Consider the following 20008-nt stretch of genomic DNA (forward strand, 5'->3'; position numbering starts at 1 on the left):
ATTAAGCAATTTGCATACAGTTCTTCCAAGTATTAGAAGTAGGTAGAAGCTAATGCATAATCCATAATGGATGTTTTAGAGATCAGTTGTGTGTTTCCCAACTTAAGTGACGTTTGACCACAAAACAAGCATGCAAGACAAGAAGTTCAGTTTCCATTTACCTTTGTGAAAGAGGTAAACAACAACAAATGACTTTGCAATGAAAAGAACTGACTTGTTTATACAAGCATTACAGATAATGCTAATCATATGATAAAACAACTAATCTTTTAAGGCTACTCAGAACAATAAGAAGTTGCACTTCATTCCAGAGCTGAAAGTGAAAAAGAAACAAAGAAGCCTCTCTAACCCCATCAATCACATTCTTCTATCAGTGAAAATCTGAGCTCAAGTATAGAAATACGTTTACATTTTCAAATCTCCTTTGTGAAATGTCATTTATTAACATGTTTGGCACAGAGAAACCTCACTGTGAGAAGACACTGACAAATCTCATTTTCTCAGTGTCGCACTAGTAACGCTGAATACGAGTGAATTCTCACTGCTCATTGGTAGTGAGAAACTAAATATTCATTAAACAGAATCATGCGAGGCAATAATACAAACTGGGATATATGAAAATACCTGATTAAATTATACCTCACAGAGCATGAGTCACAAGGATCATTCCTTCCCTTCTTCCCTCCCCCTTATCTGTAATACTTTGTGAAGATTTATAAGCAGACATCTTAGCTTCTTGTACTGTACATATCCACATCTTCTGGGTTGGACTGACCATGGTCCATAAGTTTTGGGTCAGGTTTAAATTTTGTTGTCTTCCCTGTTCCTGTTAAAAACGGGAAAGAAGCATTAATAAAATATATTTAATATATTTTTGAGCTCTAAAAAAAAAGTTTATTGACGCATTTTGAGAATTACTGAATTATTAAGCTGTTACCAATGACCAAAAATACACATGTTCTAGTTAAAACTGTAAGTGTCACAGACCGACAAAGTAATGGTTGTCAAGGGGGTTGGACTAGATGATCTTAAGAAGTCCCTTCCAAACTCAGCCTTTCTGTCATTCTGTAATGTTGTAATTACTAGCGCACAACAGCAGATGGAGTTCCTGAACACCACAGGGTGAGAGAAGAATTAGTGATGCTTTGCCCTACAGATGGAAAGGAAGGGAAAGCTTAGGATGTGGAAGAAGTCTTGATTCTTTCTGCCCACACTACTCCCAGGAGCACAGCTGACCCCCCAGCACAGCTGAATCTTCCTTGAAGCTGTTGCACAGCCACTCACAGCCATATGGTAAGGATTCCAAATGGAGAAAAACACACTTACATAGTTTTACTTTATGACTTCAAAAAGACTAAGATTAGTAAAATGTGTAGCCCTCACGCTCAACCTGCATGTCAAGGCACAAACACTGACACATTTACTGATACTGTTGTTATGGAGGACCTTTGTGAATACGATGCCACGTTTATCTAGGACTGTGCCTCCCAACACTGCCCCATATCTTTTCCAGCTACATCATCAGTTGGTTTAATAAATGGCGCTATGTTCCCCTAAAACTTTGCTTTGTTTGGACAAATGAAAATAAAGCTCGCTGACAAACCAGATTAATTTAGGGAACATCTGTATTAGGGATGTGAGCTAATTCCATGGGGAACTAATGCATGGGGAGCACCACTGCAGAAAACTAGCAAAATCAAATCCAGTGCTTTATCTGTCATTTACTTATTCCTCTTTTACCAACATCTGAAGATAAAGAACACAGAGAAAAATGAACATTAATTCAAATTAGCTGTTTTCACAAATAAAAATCCAGCAATAATCCTTAAATTCTGGCATAGAAAGATAACGTAAAGTAGGTATTTTACAAAAGTACTTGATGACATGATCTCATTGCTAGCAATATGCAATACGGTACAAACCGCATGGAGTGAAAGAAAACATTACTGAGGAAGAACAAAAAATATATAATAATTTTCAAAATCTGACAGATTCCACAGTGAGAAAATTATCTCCCTGAGGCTGTGATATAGTTATTAAATGATTCTGTCTTCAGTATATTTTCAAGAATAATACACTATGACAACCTGTTCCATTTTAAAGCAAGGGTAACTACAAAATGAATCCAAGGAATTCAGAACCTGCCTTAGATTTGCATGTTGTAACTGAGATTACAGTTTGAATTTTTAATTCACCTGATGAAGGCACTGGATCTTTAGTACTCCAAGACTCTACTGGAGAAGATTCTGTTCTATTAAATGATCTTGACTCAAAAGCAGATTCAGGTTTTGTATTAGAAATTTCTTTCTTCTTATCTTCTTGTTTAACTGATTTCAACTCTTGCTGCAGCTGTGAACCAAACATGAATAAAATGCTTAATACATTACTGCAAAATAAGGTTATCTGAAAGCTTATCTTTTATTAAATTATTTTCAGATATGAGATCATACAATGACATTCAGCTGGTAATATTAGTCAGTTGGCATGCAGTGGACACAGCTGTGAAACAAAAACAAACACAAACAAACCTGCATAAAACCTCCCCCCAGTTCAGATAGCATAACTTCAAATTCACATGTAAGCAATTTCATGAATGCACACTTCAGTCTGATCTTGTTTATACGTGAGACCCTCAAATTACTTCACAAAGTCACTGTTCTTTACACATGAGGAATCTATAGTGTTACACAAGACAGAAAAAATATTTAGATCTTACAGAACACTTACTGCCTTTAGTTAACAGAAGATAAAAAGACACATCTCCCTAGTAATATAAAGTAATAGGTTATTCTATGAAGAAGATAATGGCAAGCAAAAATAGATAAATTTTCCATATGCAATAGGTCAATATAAAGAGGTTAACAACCTCTTCACTATGGCTGCAACAAGAACAGGACAAGAAAAAAATAAGCTCAATCTGAGATGAACACAATTTAAATCACAGAGTAATTTAAACAGACATCCTGAAAGGACTGTGGAATTACCTTCACTGATATGTTTAAAGACAAATTAGTCATATCTGTGCTAATTCTATATATCTTCTCTATCTTAAATTCAGTGATCTCCTCAGGACCAAACCTTGAATCAGAATGGGTTAACTTTTGCCAAGCTCAAAAGAAGCTCCAAGAGAAACTCACTCTTCTCTTGTGCATTTTTGTGCTTGTCGAAGCGTACAGAGGATCTGAGTGTCTATTGGTTTGAGAGGTGTAACAAACCTTACATTAACTAAACAATGAAATTACAAAAATATCAGAAGGGTTTTTGCGCCTCCCTTAATGCTATCAGTAATCTTACTTATTATACTTATAAGCAGAATGGTACTTGACCTTCTCATTTACTTATTTCTTCCTTTGCATTTATGAGTTATGGTCATTGTTTCAGAAAGCCTACCTTGGAGACATCCTCCTTTTTTGCCCACAGTGATCGTACTGCCTCATAGATTTGATGGCTTGCACAAGATACCTTTTTCCCTGTTACCTATTTAAAAAAAAGAAACAAACAACCCACAATTTCAAAACAGCTTTAACCATTCAAACGCAGCACATCTTATTTCAATGAGAACATGCTCAACACCATACTGAGTTAAGACATATTGTAATCATCTACTTTTCAAAATCTAGCATATATTTCTCTTATATCAAGCAAATCCTAAATAGCATATACATTGCTATTAGAAATCCACAGGAAGCATTCATATATATACACACATATCTATCCAAATAAAATCAAAATATATACATCTATTCAAAATAAAATCAAAACCCTGACAGAATAGTGTTTTGTAAATGTTAGCACAATAGACTGCAACACCAGCTTTACAGGAATCCAGACTTGCCTCACTATTTTGGAAACGATCAAAGACAGTAACACAAAAGGGAAAAAAAAAACTTCAAAAGATGACCTGGCCCATGGAAGCAAGCAATTCTTTGCTTTAAAATGTCCAAATCCTTCAGTCTTTCATATTTTAGAAAAGTAATTTTATAATACTGCATTGAATAAGGAGAAATGTTATAAGTGCTCTGTAGATACATAGTACTTCACAGCTGCAACCACAAAAAATTGTGTTGAAGCATAATGTAAGCAGACAGGAAACAAGGACTTAGCTTCCCGAGCTAGGTTATGATTGATGTACAGCGTAGCATTCCTATTCATTTCTGATTCTTCCAACCCTGACATAAAAGTTTTGAAACAACGAGTCAAGGAAGTCCCCCAATGACTCTTGAGAAACTGTAATCCTCATTGATTTGTACATAAGAAAAACAAACAAACAAATAAAAACTCTTAGCAGTTTAGTAATATAAGGGTGCCCAAAGATTGACACTTAAATCAAGTGAAACTGCAATGTTGTGACTGAGTTCTCTGTTAATTCAATATTAAAACACAAGGAAACTTACCTTAGCAATTAGTACTGACTGAGCTGGGTAGCAAACTGAAATTCCTAAAGTAGTAAGTCCCAATGGATAAGCAATTTTCTTAAATCTAGAACCTGTATAAAGACAAATATTCCAAATAATTAGACACTAAGGTAACATAAATCTAAGTGGTAGTATCAATTAAACACAATTGTTTAACCCCTAACAATTGTTTATATCCAATTTATTCCCACTATGGCTGAAGGAGGGAATGCAGAAAATGATTAGTATTCAGTAAACAGCCAGGTTTGTAAGAGAGAACTGGTATTCTCAAAGTTGGTTTCCTGAACGAGAAGCAATCCCAGACCAGATTTTCCAAAACTCTGAATAATGAGAATAATGCCTGTGTCAGTTAGGAGCTGCAGTGATTCTTCACTAGTTCCATGTACACAGACTCAAGGACACAGACTGTATGTAGAATTTGGAGAAGGCAGGAACCTGGAAACTTCGGCCTCTTTATTCCAACGTGAGAATGGCTGGGCCAGTCTCAAGAGTTACTGTTTGCTGTCAAGAAGCCCTGATAGCACATTCTTAATTATTATTTTTTTTAATGACTGTCCACTGAAAAGCAATAGGAATACAATAAGAATCCTTTTAGTAATTTACCAAAATCATGATGAACTCATTTGCTTCGCAAAATTCTCAGAAAACACGTGTGCACTCAGGTATTACAGATGAACATTTTCTGAACAGTATTTTCTAGCAGGATAAGCATTATTCCTTTAATATTTATCTTGAGAAAAGAGGATGATGTAAGCCTGAAATTCCCCTTTTGATTTCAAAGTTGCTGAAGTCATGCCATCTGATGTATATTCTCTCATACCTGGTAGCTAAATGCCAACAATCTGTAGTAGGTACTTTTCTCTAGATTCTCTTTGTTTTCACTATACTCAACAGTCTTATTAATTTGTCTTCAGATTCCTTCCCATATACACACATGTTGAAAACCAATAATGAACAAACTCAGATCAAGTGAATTGCTGTCAATTCCACCATCAAAAATGACTACATAGTCCTGCTCTAGTGGGTCTTAGTCATCATCTTAAAGAAACATTTCATGATGTCCTTTGAATTGATCAGGAAGGATTTTATTTAAGTAATAGTTATTTTTTTCCCTCAATTTCAGAAAAATCTTTTGACAAAAGTAGTACATGCTAAATATTCAACACATCAATGATGAAAATAAGCAAAAAAAAAAAAAAAGCAACCCTACCTTTTCTCGCCAGCACTACACCAGCTAGGCCTGATATTGTAATCATGCCAACTTTGGGAAGAAATTCTGGTGGTGGATTCTTCAGGTAAACATAAGCATCTTAATAAAAAAAAAAAAAAAAAAAGTATAGTAATTCAACACTACTCTTTATCTTTTATATCCAACTTAGGAAATAAAAGTGGAAATAAAATTACAAATATCCAAAACTGAAAACAGTCCAACACTGGAGTTTGTGTTAATGAATGAAGATGCCTTATTTTCCAGGTGCACAATCTGAAGCCTGTGTTAGCCGGGACCAGAATCCCAGTCCTCGAAGCACAGCAGTAAACTAAGAAATTTTCTCCTTAGATACTTATGTATGTTTTATAAAATGCTAATCCTTAAGAAACAAAAAGAAAAACATAGCTTTAAGTTGTGATTTTACTGTGAGTTAATATAGATTAATTAATATTTTTGAATTTCCCAGTATATTACTGGTATAGAAAATTATTCATCTTTAGTTTCAGATTTGAGCAATTATTTAACTCTATACTCAAAAGTTTACAAATTAAAATAAGAGTTAGCATTGCCAATGTGCTACCTACTCAAGAGTCACTCCCTTACTCAAACTTCAGAAAACATTTTGCAGAATGCAAGGCAAGGGAGATGTTCTCTGTACCTTCTCTCATCAAATCACAATAAAATCTAATGTTTTGACAGTCCACAAAAAATTCTAAATCTGAAAAAACAGAATATATCACAAGATCTCAAAACATGGAGAAAAAAAAAACAAAGGAATAAGAAAAAATACAAAGGAATAAGAAATACTACTTAGTTGGTAATTTCTCTCACTTGAGAACAGAAGTGAAACTCCACAGTGATATAATGAATTAGCAGTGGCTCTAGTAACCTTTTTTTACATCTCCCAAAAATATCCCAGTGCAGTCTCCTTCCATCTTTTTTTTTCCTCTTTAAGTACAATTTACTGTTTTGACCAGTTTTCTAAGTTGCTAGAAGAATCAACAGAAAATGTTCAGTTAAGAAATTCTTGACTTGCCTACCTTTCCCAAACTGAATTGAATCCATTATTCCATTTTTAACAAACAAAAAAGCATCCTATAGAAAAGCAAAATAAAATAAATGTAAATACTTTGCAAAAGTAGACGCTTTCAGTACAGAACTAGCCAGTAGGTACATAAGGATCAAAACAGTGAGATAAACAAATATAACATAACTTTTCAAAAACAAACAACCCCACAACACAACAGATTAGTGAACTTTACAGTAGCTATGTTGAGACTATTCTGTTTGACCACCAAACTTGCATTTTTTAAAACTTCCCTCCATATTATATTAAAGAGAAATTGTTTAATTACATGAGAGCATTTTTAAAATTAACATCTTTGTGTTTAACCAACAAGACTGTAGTGCAGCAAAACATCTGGATGCTACCTGTGTAACATAAGACAATTCAATCACAAAATACAATCTCCTCTTCCCCTGCTTTATTGGGTAAGTTTCTCTGACTTCATCTTTAGATTGTGAAAATGGTGCTCAGTTTCGCTGAAGATATGCAATGCTCATTTGGTTTAAGATGCACTCAACTAGTTTGCATTACTCCTTTCAAATCAGTCAACTTAATTACAAGTTGTTCTTTATCCTATTATTAGTATATTTGTCCTCAGATTGCTACACAAATCAAGTAAATACACGTTCATTAAGAGATTAAAAAAAAAAGAAGAATGAATTTTATCACTGAAAAAGTATTTGTAGTAACACTGAATTTGTGCCACCAGAGGTCCCTGCTAGTCAGCCCCTGACACTTCCCAATTAAGGGCATGGAAAAGTTTGATACAGACTTATAACTAACTGGTTTCAGTTATGTAGTCAATAGAATTTTCAGAGACCATTGGAAGTGGAATTGACAGAAAATACATGTACACATTTTGATTTCTGTCTTTTTCTGCTCAGGTCTATTTTGTTTGTAATAGGAAAATAGAAGTATAACATTTCATATATTAACAGCAGTCAGCGTAAGAGGCTGCCATTGACTAGCAATCAGAATGGTGACAGGTATCACATCTTCTTCCGTGACTAGAATAGTCAGTAATAGAGTTGTGACATATTTTTGACAAACAGCTAGTAATATCCTGCTTTAGCTGTAATACTGGATTCACTCAGTTTGTCTTTCCTAAATTGCCTGAATCAGGTCTTTTAACCAGTCATTTGAAAGCAGCTCTCCCTCTCTATAGAGACTGTACCTGGGATTTCAGAATCCCAAATGCAATAGAGTTATGCTGGCAAGAAGTAAACTACGTAATTCTTGCTGCAAAAGTCAAGCAAACTTGACACTGTGGGCTGGCCTAGATCCACTTGAGTACTGACTAAAAGGGACCTATTTGATCTTCCTGCCTTTTGATTCAGAAAACAGGGAGAATGCACAGGTTCCCTACTAAAAGAACAGTAGAGGACTATGAGAGAACGGTTCATTTTTGCGTCTTAAATTACAGGTCTCTCCTAATACAAGAAACTGAAAATAAATAAATAAATAAGTATGATGTTGTTTGAAGGTTTTAGTCTAGTGAATTATAGGAAACCTTGGATAGAGGTACTTCTTACCTTACACCACCCAATGTAGCGGCCAGTTGCCTGTCTTACTGAAGAGAATTGCTTCTGCAAGTGACCAGGCTGTTCTTCAATGTATTTCAATTTCAGAAGTGGTGAGCTGTAAATTGGAAGCTGGAAAGAAAAGCATAACTGGACTGCAGAGAGAATGTTTTGTATACCGAGTAGTATTTATCTACACTGAATAATGTTTTTCAAGACCACAAATCTTTAGTCTTCCAATTACAGCAATGTCTGCAGATTAAAACGCGCTCTTTTACATTTAGAAAATTGCATTACACAAGTGTGACTACAGGTTAATTCTTCAGAAATAAAAACAGAAAGTATTGTACAAGTTCCAAGAAGTAGAATTACTGAGTATGATAAAAATATATTTTATTCATCGTAAGCATAAACCAGAAGAGCTGTAAGATACACATAATTTATTGCTAGAAACTGTATGATAGGAAAAGACTTACGAGCAAGGATTATACTATTTTATTTTACCTGGCTTATGTCTGGAAATAATGTAATAATCAAAATGAGATAAAACCTCACTAGCATACACTCTTCATGTTTTATTTGTGCTGTAGAGGCCAATTATTTAGGAGATAATGTAAATTATCACATAATACTCAAGTATGTATTTTATTTACTGGGTAATAAAAATCAGTGGAAAGATATTTGTAGATTTTTCTAGCATTCTGTTCAAGAATGACAAGGTCTTACTTGATTTGGCTTCACCAGCTGACTTTTGGATTCTTTTTCTGTTGCTGCGTATACAGTACATGCAAATGGTAGACCAGAAGAAACAGCTGCCAGCTTTACCACCTGAGACAGATGAAAAAAGGGAGTTAAAGTAGAAATAAAAACTTCACTGCAATACAATCTGTATTTTACCATAGTATTGTGCTTGATCAAATATGGGATTAAATTAGTCACTTTCAAAACTTTTTAAAAATAGCATACTTTCAAAAACCTCCCCATATTTCAAACACTTTCTGAAATACCAATGGTAAAGAAAAAGCTAGGAATCACCAAGAACAAGTTCTATCTAGAATACGAGGGAGGATTTTATGATCAGTGCCACTTCAATCATCACCCATTATGATAAATTAACTTCTAATCTAGCTTAAATTCAAATACAGCTTCATATGAACTTTTTTTTTTAACCTCACTGCCTTAGCATTCCAATTGGAGGTGCACTAAGCACGCTGGCATACGCTGATCACGGAGCACTCACCACTGCCATCTCACCACACCCCAGGCAACCCGAGAACGTCCCCAGGAAGCCCTGTGGGTGCTCAGGATCTTTCCTAGCACTGGAAACCCCCAGGATGCAGCAAATAGGTGGAGGAAGATGGCAATAGTCCCAATATGAACCAACTAACACAATAACCGTCCTTGAGATAATATTACAGAGAGCGAAACAGCACAACCTGAGCTACAGAAGATGGTCCACGAAGATAAAGCAGTCCTCAAGGAAAGGCCTGACTTTTATATTATTAAAGAAAACTATTTCAGATGTCCTTTAATTCAGATAACCCATTTCAGTACAAGGTGCTACCAAGCCAGCATACCAATTTGCAATAGATACTAGAAGCAAACTAAAATTTAAAGAAGTGAGAATGCACAAAAAAGTTACGTTGTTCACTTACACCTGATTAAGTTGTTTGAGCACTACAAACTCTGCTGTGACTTTCTAAGTGTAACACAGGAAGCTGAAATGTGAATGCTGAAAGCAGTCCAATTCCTGACTGACACTAATTGCTTTGCTTTTGGGTGCCTGAAGACTAATGCATAAATGTTTAAAAATCAGCTCTACTACCTAACGCTTCTGTTGGCACAACCACTGCAAGAAGGTTTCACTCCTTTTCCATGGAAATCACAGAGCCGAGGAGAAAGGAAAGCAACATCACCTTGCCTACATTCAGTGGGCTTCACTACGGTGAGTTATCCTCTTTGTTGAATGACTACGTATATTACAAATATGTAAATTAGCTAAGATATTTTTACTTTATTATTATGAATTTCTGAAAAATATTTGATTAAAATAAGATAATTTACCTATGATATCTTCAAGACATTATAGAGAACTAAGAAACTACAGGATCATGTAGTCCTATCAAAGGCTAAGAAAGAAATACAGAGAAAAACATCTGCAGGCTGTAAAAATGCTGGAATTGCAAAGTCAATCAGTAAAACAACTCCAGAATTTCAGTCAATTACAGATTCAAAACAACAACAAAAAATTCTTGCTAATAAACTTGGGAAATATTTGAATTTGCCTTTAAAAAAAACAAAATTGAATGAGGTTAGCTCAACATCTGCTCTGCATTTTAATAATAGTTCAGTTATCTGAATTAACGCTCAGACCTAAGCCTATGAAAATAACAGAAGAAAATCACTCTGTCTCTAATGGCAACAGATCTAAACACCAGAAGTTATAAAAACCAGGAGCCCAGGTGACACTTTCAGGAGATAAATTCAATATGAATATAGATCTAAACATCACCAGAATTACAGATACCATCAGTTACATGCCTTCATGCCCTACTTAGGAAAAAAATGAAACTCCACAAATGCACAATTCTGCTTCAAGAACTGGTGCACAAACAAGGAAACTTCTCCAGAAGGTCGAAACAAACTTCCAAATGACCAGAGGAAATCAAAGAAGTGGCCTATATGCAAAGACCTGATGCACCTGCCTATCTTACATATCCCTTCTCTGTCCCAAAACCAGAATCTACTAGCCAGATTAAAATGAGATTAAAATTTTAGCAGCTGCTTCATGCCACATTTTCATTGGAGAGGTGTTATTAAATGAATGATAGGCATGGTCTTATAGTTTTCTATTATCACTTAGATGTCTTGATTTGGAGCAGAAAACTGTCTCTGATCCTTTTTATTTTTCCCACAAGTTACATGAGACAGGAAGATCATTAGAAGCTTTGGTTCACGCGTGTTTATTTACAAGACATCTACAAAACATGCACATAGGTGCAACAAAGTGTCCTTCCACTTCAAAAACAAATCCACAGAGTTTAAGTAAGTTGAGTTGATCTTTGTCTGCTAGATGGTAACCAACAGAGAGGGTAAACTTAACGACAATGGAAATCTATTAATTTTTCATAGTAAATAACACCACACACATTCACGTCACTTATCCAAAGGTACTGAATCATTCAAATCTATGTACTCGACAATATTACTTCAGGATCACCAAGCATATGGTGAAGCCAAATGGTTTCCTTTTTCGGGTACAGCCTGAGGTAAAAGGCTTCATTTCCATTCTGTCGGCTGTCCTCATTTGCATCTTGTCTTTCCCTGCAGATGCACATGCATTGTAAATACTTCATAAAAGTATGAAGATTCACGTGTGAGCAACCTATTCCTCAGCTGGACTGTGAAGACTGGAAAACCCATGTACATATTCGAGAGAAAGCCTTGATCTCTACAGGCACATTTCGCCCTGTTTAACACACTATATGATCTACAGTTAAAGACCTTTTAGGTACTTGTGACCAAGTTAACTTGTAACAGTGTGCTTCAGTGATGTGCTACCCTTACAATTCTAGTACCAAGCAAGTATCCTGACGGTATTTCAACTCTCCAATAAGCAGCGGAAGGCATTTCAGAAAGCCTTAGTTAGACGGAGAACGGCCCGAAGAGAAACACTCCTTTTATTCCCCGGGCACAACGCAGCAGCTCTGCAGCCAGCTCCTTGGGGCACCCGTTCCGTACCGGAGGGGCGCGATGCCGAGGCCTCCGAACTCCCACTGCGCCTCCAGCTCCACTGCCCCGTGCTCCAGCCTCCTGCTCCCGGCCCCGGAGAGGAGAAGCCGCGCAGGGGCCACAGGAGCCGCAGGGCGGCCGGCCCGCAGTACGCCCCGCGGCCTCCCCCCTGCGCCTCCCCAGCCGAGCGGCGCCCGACCCCCGGCGCAGGAGGCCCCGAGGTGCCCTCAAGCTTCCCCCCGGGCCGCGGGTGCCTCCCTGCGGGGAGCCCCGGGCCGGGGGAGCCGCCGCGGCAGCGCCCTCCCCCCGCCAGGCGGCACTCACCTTGGTCGCCATCTTAGCGACAGCCCCTGGCGGCCGCGGGGCGGGCCAGGCGGGCCGGGCTCTCGGAGGCGGCCCCGGGCTCCTCCCGCGCCGGGCGGGGCGCAGCGGCCGCGTTGGGTCTGTGGCGAGCTGATAACCTTAAATTAACCTTAAAAGCTGTGGCTCTGGTCACCGTTACCTCTCCTGGCTGTAGGAAACGTTCGGTTTAGAAACGTTCTGGGTCAGGGTATATGGTCACTGATGCTGCTGCAGTCACAAAGCACAAATCCCAAGTGTCCCCATTTTAAAACATGAGAGAAACAAAACGTGTAAACCGCATTTGCTTTAACCAAGGAAACATAAAAAGATTTCTCAGGGCTGTTCACGTGAAGCAGCCACGGTTTGTTGTTCAAACAGCTGGAAGACCTGAGCCCAAGTGAGGGAGTGCATCAGCTGCTGCCTACGTTGGACCCAGGCCTGAGGCCTGACTTTTATTACTCTTTTTCTAATTACAGTTATTACAGAACACACACACTAAAACACCGCAAGCACAAATTTTTTTAAGTGCAGATAATTCAGTTTATTGAAGTCCAAATTTACAACTGAAGTTTACAACTTTTTTTTTCCCCAAAACAAAAGCTTTGTTTGAATTTAGGAAGAATAAATGTTCTTTTTAATAATGTACAGACTATATCTCTTAAATAAGTTAATATCTTTGAAAAAAGAGCAATATGTTCCTTTTTTAATGTTGCAGTGCAACTTACAACTTACACGTCTGTGCAATGTACCATGAGGTATATGCCCAGTGAGCAACACACAGTGAAGTTTTCCATTCATAAATTTTCATTGTAGACACACAAAAAGTTAACAAGTTAATTCTGTGATAGAAAAAACGCAGCCAGTTACAGTAATTCACACAGAACTCATCTGAAAAGAGGAAAAAAAGAAACCTAACATTCACTGCCTATATAAACTATTGGATCATCTCTCAACATAGACGAGTATAAAATTAAAAATACTGTTGTGAAACTGAAGAAATACTGTATTATCCAGGGGTTGAAACCTAGTTTACCTGTATTAGTCCAGTTAGAGCAGTTACTTTTCTATCTCTGTAGCATCAGTGAGCTGAGGGACTTTACCACAGTACCGGTAGAGCATCTGCTCATAAAAGCGCTTAAGCAAGATGGTAATTGGAGAAAAGTTGCAGAATGTCGGAAACTGTGATATAACTCAGACATTTTCCCTGGCATAGACAGATGGTTCACCGTGACCTCTCAGTTCATCTCACAGTTGAATAGAAAAACAAGGCTGAAACATGGAAGATTACTAGTATTTGAAGCTTTGACACTTCAAACTTTTCAAGATGGCTCTTACTAAAAATACTTATTTTTCATAATGACATAAAACATATATTTACTTTAGAAAGAATCAACCACAACATAATTTTGTGATAAATAACAGTTCTGCCTCTAATACATATATACATACTGCTTGTAAACAAAAAATGCCCACAGGTCATGGAGTCTCCATGATTTTTATACAAGGCGCTATAGATTTTTTTTTGTTATTGAAAACAGTCCTAGTGAAAGTTTGGTTTATAACCTCCTATTGCTACAGAAACAGTAAGAATGTTTATATTTACAAAGAAACAAAGACCATGGAGACCCCATATCATTATTTGCTAAAGACTTTAAGTTAGCGGGGTTTTCAAAATACACATTATCAGCAAGTTCAGATTTAATTAACAGTACAGGTTGAACACCATCTACTGCTTTGGTATTTCAACCCCTGAATATACAAAGACATTACTACAGCCTACTTCACAGTTTAATGCAAGTAAAGTGCAAGCCATAGTACAAGGGTGTCATACATTTTCATACATGTAAGCATTATCTAAAAAAGGCTCTCTATACAAGTTTTATTAGCTACTTTAGTAAACTAGACAGAAGTCACCTATGGCCCAGCAATTAATGGTCTTGCAAGGATATTTTCTTTGTAATACAGTATGTGTCAAATGTAAAAAGTTTATTAATACTAGTGCATTTCTCCTATATCCTAACCTGTTCCCATTTCAGATTTTTAAGTTGAAATCCTTGTTTCTCAATAAAACAGAAGTCTTAACTGGTAACTTAACTGGTAAGGTCTTACTGTTAGTTTAGTCAGTGAACAAGATTTGTTAAGACATTTGCTTTGTGGTTGCTAGTGAAAAAATGCAATAGAGTAAATATGTATAATGTGGCATCCTTATTTAATCTGCAGCATTCAGACAGATGCATTTACAGTTAGTAAAAAGATCTGTATTGATACCCTCACCAATGCCTGAGAATGAGTAATATTCTAGAAATGTGAGGACAGAAGCCATCAGGTCTGACCTTTCTGGTCAAACAGCAGTTTGTTGACATATTTCTTCAGCATTGCTTTCTTTCAAATACTGCTCATACAGTGGCATTAATGCATACAGTAAAATCCCTAATTGTCACATTAAACGCGTTTAAGTGTGATAAAAACAAACATGTTAATTTGTCTGGCCTACAGTAAGATGAATATGGTTCTCGAAAACAATGGTGGGCAGTATCTTCCTGAAAAAAATCTGTACTTTTATTAAGACTAGGTCCCAGTAGTATATCAGCTTTCTCTCTCAAAAATATATATTAAAAAAAAAAGTGCCTGAGGTGCCTGTTCTATTAATAGTCAAAGTAAAGCCTCAGTAAGGGTCAACAGTGAAATTCTACAAATTTTAGCGAAGCTTAGCAATTCCCTCTGTGAAGTAACCCTTTGGAAGGTACCTTTGCTGTAGCCTTCACCAAACTTTGAATTGAAGAATAATTAATTTGGCCTGGAAAGCTGTAATTGCTGATGACAGTAAAAATAAAGCTAACTTGCCACATACATCTAGCAATTCTCTGCAATACTCATTTTTTTCCCTTGGAAAAAGCAAGTGGTGCAGCACATTTCTAGCTTAAAAGATAGCAGTCTGTATCTGAACATTAACAAACAGATCATATTCAGAATTCCCTTCTTGGAAAAGGTATCAAATCTCATTCTCCAGTATCCTTTAGTAGCAATTGATTAGTTTCTCCTTATGGTGCTAAAATGTAAAGTGCTTGTGGCGTTTGAGAAAGCAGAGCTATATCAGAAGCTGATGGAACAGTAGGGTAGTTTTTGCCAATGAAGTAAAGCAACTTGCTTTGGGGAGGGTAAAGACCCCAGGTCTAATGCAGGCTGGTTTCTGTGAGTGGAAATGTACTCCTACCTGTGCTGCCCTCAAGCATGGAGCCAGTATTCTCTCAGCTTTATTTTTATTAGAGGATTTGTACATACAGACTCATGAGAACCTCCTCCTCCTCCTTTGACTACTTCTTGTTCATAACAATTAGAGTAAGTTCAGGGAAGTTGTCACCTAAAATCTATGAAAACAAGAAAAAAGCTTTCTGAGGAAGTGATATAGAGATAGCTACTAAGGTATTTTTTATTGATCAAAGAATTCAGTGAATATGGAAGAGTGTATTAAAAAAGGAGGGGGATCAGTAGTTTAGAGGGAGCATTAAACCAGTTTTATATACCTGATATATACCTTAATATAATATACCTTAACAATTTCAGCTGCATTGTACAGTGTTAGAGTACCTTTTGGACCAGGAGAATTTGACTTATTTGAATTTTGTGCATGGATTTTAAATACAATATAGATATTGCACTGTGCATGTCAGTTACTTCAACAAAGAAGAGCAAAATCCTAATTCATGGCTATGAGAATTTCAACACAGATGAACCCATGACACTGAAAGATTTAAAAAATAATCTAACCAACAGTATGATATCTCATTTTTTTGTCATTTACTCCTATTTCAGAAGTATGTGTTTGTTTGTTTGTTTGTTTTTAGTGAATACTGAGAAAATAATATTGAGATTCCTTCTGTTTTCCTTACTATTTGTATTATTTTTGAAAAACATCTTCCAAATGATGTTTGTTAATTTCAGCTGTATCTATAAGTAGCATTTTAGACAAGAAATAGCTTGTTTCATTGTTTACTAAGGACTACTGAATACGCTCAGTGAACAATTGTCATTTCTCTTAAGTTACTATACAGTAGCATTTGAAATTCTTTGTGAAAACTATTTTAAAATCATATAAATCTGTTTAATATGAAAGCACAGATCATCTTTTGGGTTTGAAATGAAAGGGAAGTTTAAATTTCTTTATGAATATAGGAAATTTAATCCATTTAATTATGTGTCTAGCTATCACTGCTTGCACATACAATATGAACTGGTTTATAAATGGATTCTATAATTTACCCTTCTGCTTGTTTCACTGCAGCATATTTCTCCCACATTGTATGAAGGATAACATTACAAATAGTGAAATACATCTTTTAGAGATCTTCTAGGGAAAAAATTAAGACAAATTCCCTCTATTAATGCTTCTGCTATTCAGTTGTCCAATAACTACAATGTTCACATAGTAAATACATTGAAATTGAGTTTTACATTTTGCATGAATACTCAACTCCAATTTTGGTGAAACCTGTGGTGGCAAATTGTCCTCTATTTCCTGTATGTTTTTTATTATCTCAGGTGCTTAGAAGATTAAGTGTATGCTTAATATTCAAGCAAAACAGGTACAGTGTGATCCTCGTCCACTCCAATGCATGCATTTAAGGAGCCATTGTCTTCAGTGATTCTTAAGTACACAGTTAATTTGCTAAAGCAGAAAAAATATGCCTTCATGTTGTATATTCTATCCAAATGTTGTATGTAATCAATACATCATACAATACAATAAATGATGTATTTATTACAATCATGCTGTGACTCAACTGCTTGTGTGATGTAAAGAACTCAAAACAGCTGTCAAGTAATACATCCTTACTCTAATACCTTTGACTATTATTGGCTACTACTGCATCCACCGTGGTTCCAATAAATACCAGTGGAAATGAGAAACAAAACCAAATCTGAGTTGTGTTTCTCCAGCTGCTGTATTGGGTCTACCTTACAAAGTTTGGCAGCAGACAAACTGCATGGGTGACTTTTATGTGAACAGAGCAGGGGCTGCCCTCACGTCAGACAGAGCGAGCCCTTTCTAGTCTGCTCAGAAACAGACCCTCCTTTGAGCAAAGATGAACCCATCAGTGAAGCTGACGCTGCCTCTGTCATTAGTATTTAAGAAAGGATGAAATTGCTGTGCAGCAGCTGTGAGAGAGAGAAGTGAGAAAATAGAAGAGAAACAGCTCTGCAGACACCAGTGCAAGAGGAGGAGGAGGATGGGGATGTTCCCAAGGTGCCAGGGCCGAGATTTCCCTGCAGCCCATGGAGAGGACCCTGGTGAAGCAGCCTGTCCCTCTGCAGCCCGCGGAGGGCTGCACTGGAGCAGCAGGTGGATATGCCCTGAAGGAGGCTGCAGCCTGAGGAGAGCCCACGCAGGAGCAGGAGGTCTGGCAGGAACTGGGGCCTGTGAGGGACCTGTGCTGGAGCAGTGTCCTCCTGAAGGACTGTACCCCATAAAAAGGACCCGTGCTAGAGGAGTTCTGGAAGAACTGTGGCCTGTGGGAAGGACCCACACTGGAAGCTCGTTAAGGACTGTATCCTGTGGGAGTTACACCATGCTGGAGCAGGGGAATATAGTGTGAGGAGGAAGGAGTGGCATAGATGAAGTGTTATGGACTGATCATATCCCCATGCTGCACAGCATAGGAAGAGATGCAAGAGTCAGGAAGGAGTGAAGTTGAGCCTAGGTAGAAGGAAGTCAGCGTGGGTGATTTTAGCTTTGTCTTTGTTTTTCATTAGCCTTCTCTATTTTTAATAAAAAAAAATAAAAAATTAGTTTCCCACAAGCTGAGTCTGTTTTTGGGTTTGTGAATACTAAAATCTCTTCCAGGATACTAGGACTTCTTTGAGATAATATTTTTGCCCGTATTATACTGAATTGTATGAATTTTTCAGTTCTTAACATATGAGAGACAATTAGGTTTATATTGTGAAAAATCATCAGTGAATGCCTGTGTTTAAGTCAAATGATATTAACTGAATTCACAACTCCTTTGTTGTGCTTTCTAGAAATATTCTAGCAAGCATAGTCAAAGGAAATTGTGAATGTGTGTTGGAAATTTAAGTTCAGTAACATTCAGAGCAATCTTTTTCTTAGAAATCGTTCTCATCCAGTCAAGGAAGTGAAATACGTGATGTGACGTGCGTGTCTTCTCAAATCCAATCAATACAGATTGGTTTTCTAGTGATGTACTGAATAACTTCACTCACTTGCTGATGTACACTAACAGTTAAAAATTATTGCCGGACATGATATAATTTAGAATAATTTACTTAGCTCTATATGCCAGTCTATTACGGAACTTAATTGATTAGTTCAGGATTTTTTTTTTTTACTTAATTCTCACCCTTGAAGCATCAGAGCTTTCTTGAATTTTGTGACTCACATGTGTCACTTAAATTCACAGTGAAGAAACTATGAAAACCTGCAGTATGTGCCATATTCAGTGCAGACATTTTTCTTCCACCATGAAATATTTCAAATATTGTTAAAATCACCATAAGTTGCAGCATTAGTGAACAACCAACATTGTTCTACTCATATCTTAACTTCTGTGCCACACCTGCTCACTTATTTTCATTCATTTTAAAGGCAGGCACAGTACTTTACAAACACAGTATCTAATGGCATGTACAGTATGCCCATAGGGCCAGATTGGGATCTATTTGCTAGATGTACAGTGTACATTTTAAGGCACACTATAGGGATTGAGTTTACTTTTTGATAACTCCGTCCTTTTATTTGCAAAGATGGTCACTACCTGGAAATGTAGAAAAATAATCATTCATCTCTAAGAGCATCCAATGTATTTGTGTTTTTATTTTGTATTTTTCTCAAGAAAAATGTGTGAAAATGTTAACTTTAGGGCATTTAGAAAGTAAATATCAACTACTGTGTTACATTTTATATACATAGATATATGTTTATGTATATCTAAATATATAAAATGACTGTAGGAGCTCATACTAGAAGCTTAGTTTCAGTACAGTACTTTAAATACACTGGTGTTTGTTTTCAGTTACACTTCTGCACTGCTTCTTTCTAATGCAGAGCTTGATACGGACATCGGTTGATAATAGCAAACAAAAAATTTATAAAGAATATTATTGTCTTATCATGCAATGTAGTAGGCATCCTGTGGCACTATTCTCTTATCCAACTTATTTACAGTACTGCTGAGTACATTATTTATAAATATTACAGTGTTTGTCTTATGGATTTTTCATGGCACCCAGCAGTTATTCACGGTACAAGTCCTGTCACACGTGAGTTTCAATGAATGAATGTGTATGTGTCAGCATTGGTGCTGAGGTTGCAAGTTCAGAGGCTCCATTTTGTGATTTCAAAGCAGCACTGTACTCACAAATGTCCAGGAAAAACTCATAGTTCTTTAGTTTCCAATCTTTAAACTTCTTTGACGTTAAGTTGGGATCATCCAGCAGGCTGTTGATAACTGTGAGGTCCCCTTCCTTTGCCTATCAAATTCCAGAAAGACACAGTATATGTCAAAATGAAATGTATGCCACACTTTGTATCTTGGCATTTTATTTTTGCTTTCATTTCAATGCAAACTGCTAGGCAAACTACTATTCAAACTGCACTTCAATTTTTTACCTGTACTCAGGAACTACTACAGCTTAAACTGTCTGACAGCTCATTCCTTGGCACTTTCTATAACAGGCCTAGAAAGAGCAACAAGTAACGTTCGGT

The 20008-nt window shown here is 36.8% G+C and overlaps 2 protein-coding genes across 6 annotated transcripts in view; both read right to left on the minus strand.

The window, feature by feature from the left end:
* Window positions 1-420: 420 nt before the first annotated feature.
* On the minus strand, window positions 421-12400 carry APOOL (apolipoprotein O like). Its single transcript, XM_068697514.1, has 9 exons — window positions 12268-12400; window positions 8938-9039; window positions 8224-8343; window positions 6666-6720; window positions 5626-5724; window positions 4395-4486; window positions 3391-3477; window positions 2196-2349; window positions 421-826 (listed from the first exon to the last, which is right to left on the minus strand). Exons 1-9 carry the CDS (start codon window positions 12277-12279, stop codon window positions 729-731), a joined length of 819 nt encoding a protein of 272 aa, XP_068553615.1. The 5' UTR covers window positions 12280-12400; the 3' UTR covers window positions 421-728.
* Window positions 12401-12799: 399 nt separating this feature from the next.
* Window positions 12800-20008, minus strand: part of LOC137863897 (connector enhancer of kinase suppressor of ras 2-like) — a 177476-nt gene continuing 170267 nt past the window's right edge. For 4 of the 5 annotated variants that reach the window (XM_068697495.1, XM_068697496.1, XM_068697493.1 and 1 more), the window contains exon 24: window positions 12800-19773. In XM_068697495.1, the coding sequence (XP_068553596.1) occupies window positions 19558-19773 (216 nt within the window). In that variant the 3' untranslated portion in view covers window positions 12800-19557. The remainder of the gene's footprint in view (window positions 19774-20008) is intronic. The other variant, XM_068697494.1, reaches the window with a different exon arrangement.

The sequence above is a fragment of the Anas acuta genome, chromosome 13 (genome assembly GCF_963932015.1).
Source record: "Anas acuta chromosome 13, bAnaAcu1.1, whole genome shotgun sequence".
In the NCBI taxonomy this organism is placed as follows: Eukaryota; Metazoa; Chordata; class Aves; order Anseriformes; family Anatidae; genus Anas; species Anas acuta.

Bases quoted from the DNA above. Each gene is read 5' to 3' on its own strand.
- APOOL (XM_068697514.1), bottom strand. The intron at 4,487-5,625 runs GTAGGGTTGCTT...GTCTTTATACAG, and splicing joins TGTAGTGCTGGCGAGAAAAG to GTTCTAGATTTAAGAAAATT. The intron at 827-2,195 runs GTGAATTAAAAA...CGTTTTTAACAG, and splicing joins AGATCCAGTGCCTTCATCAG to GAACAGGGAAGACAACAAAA.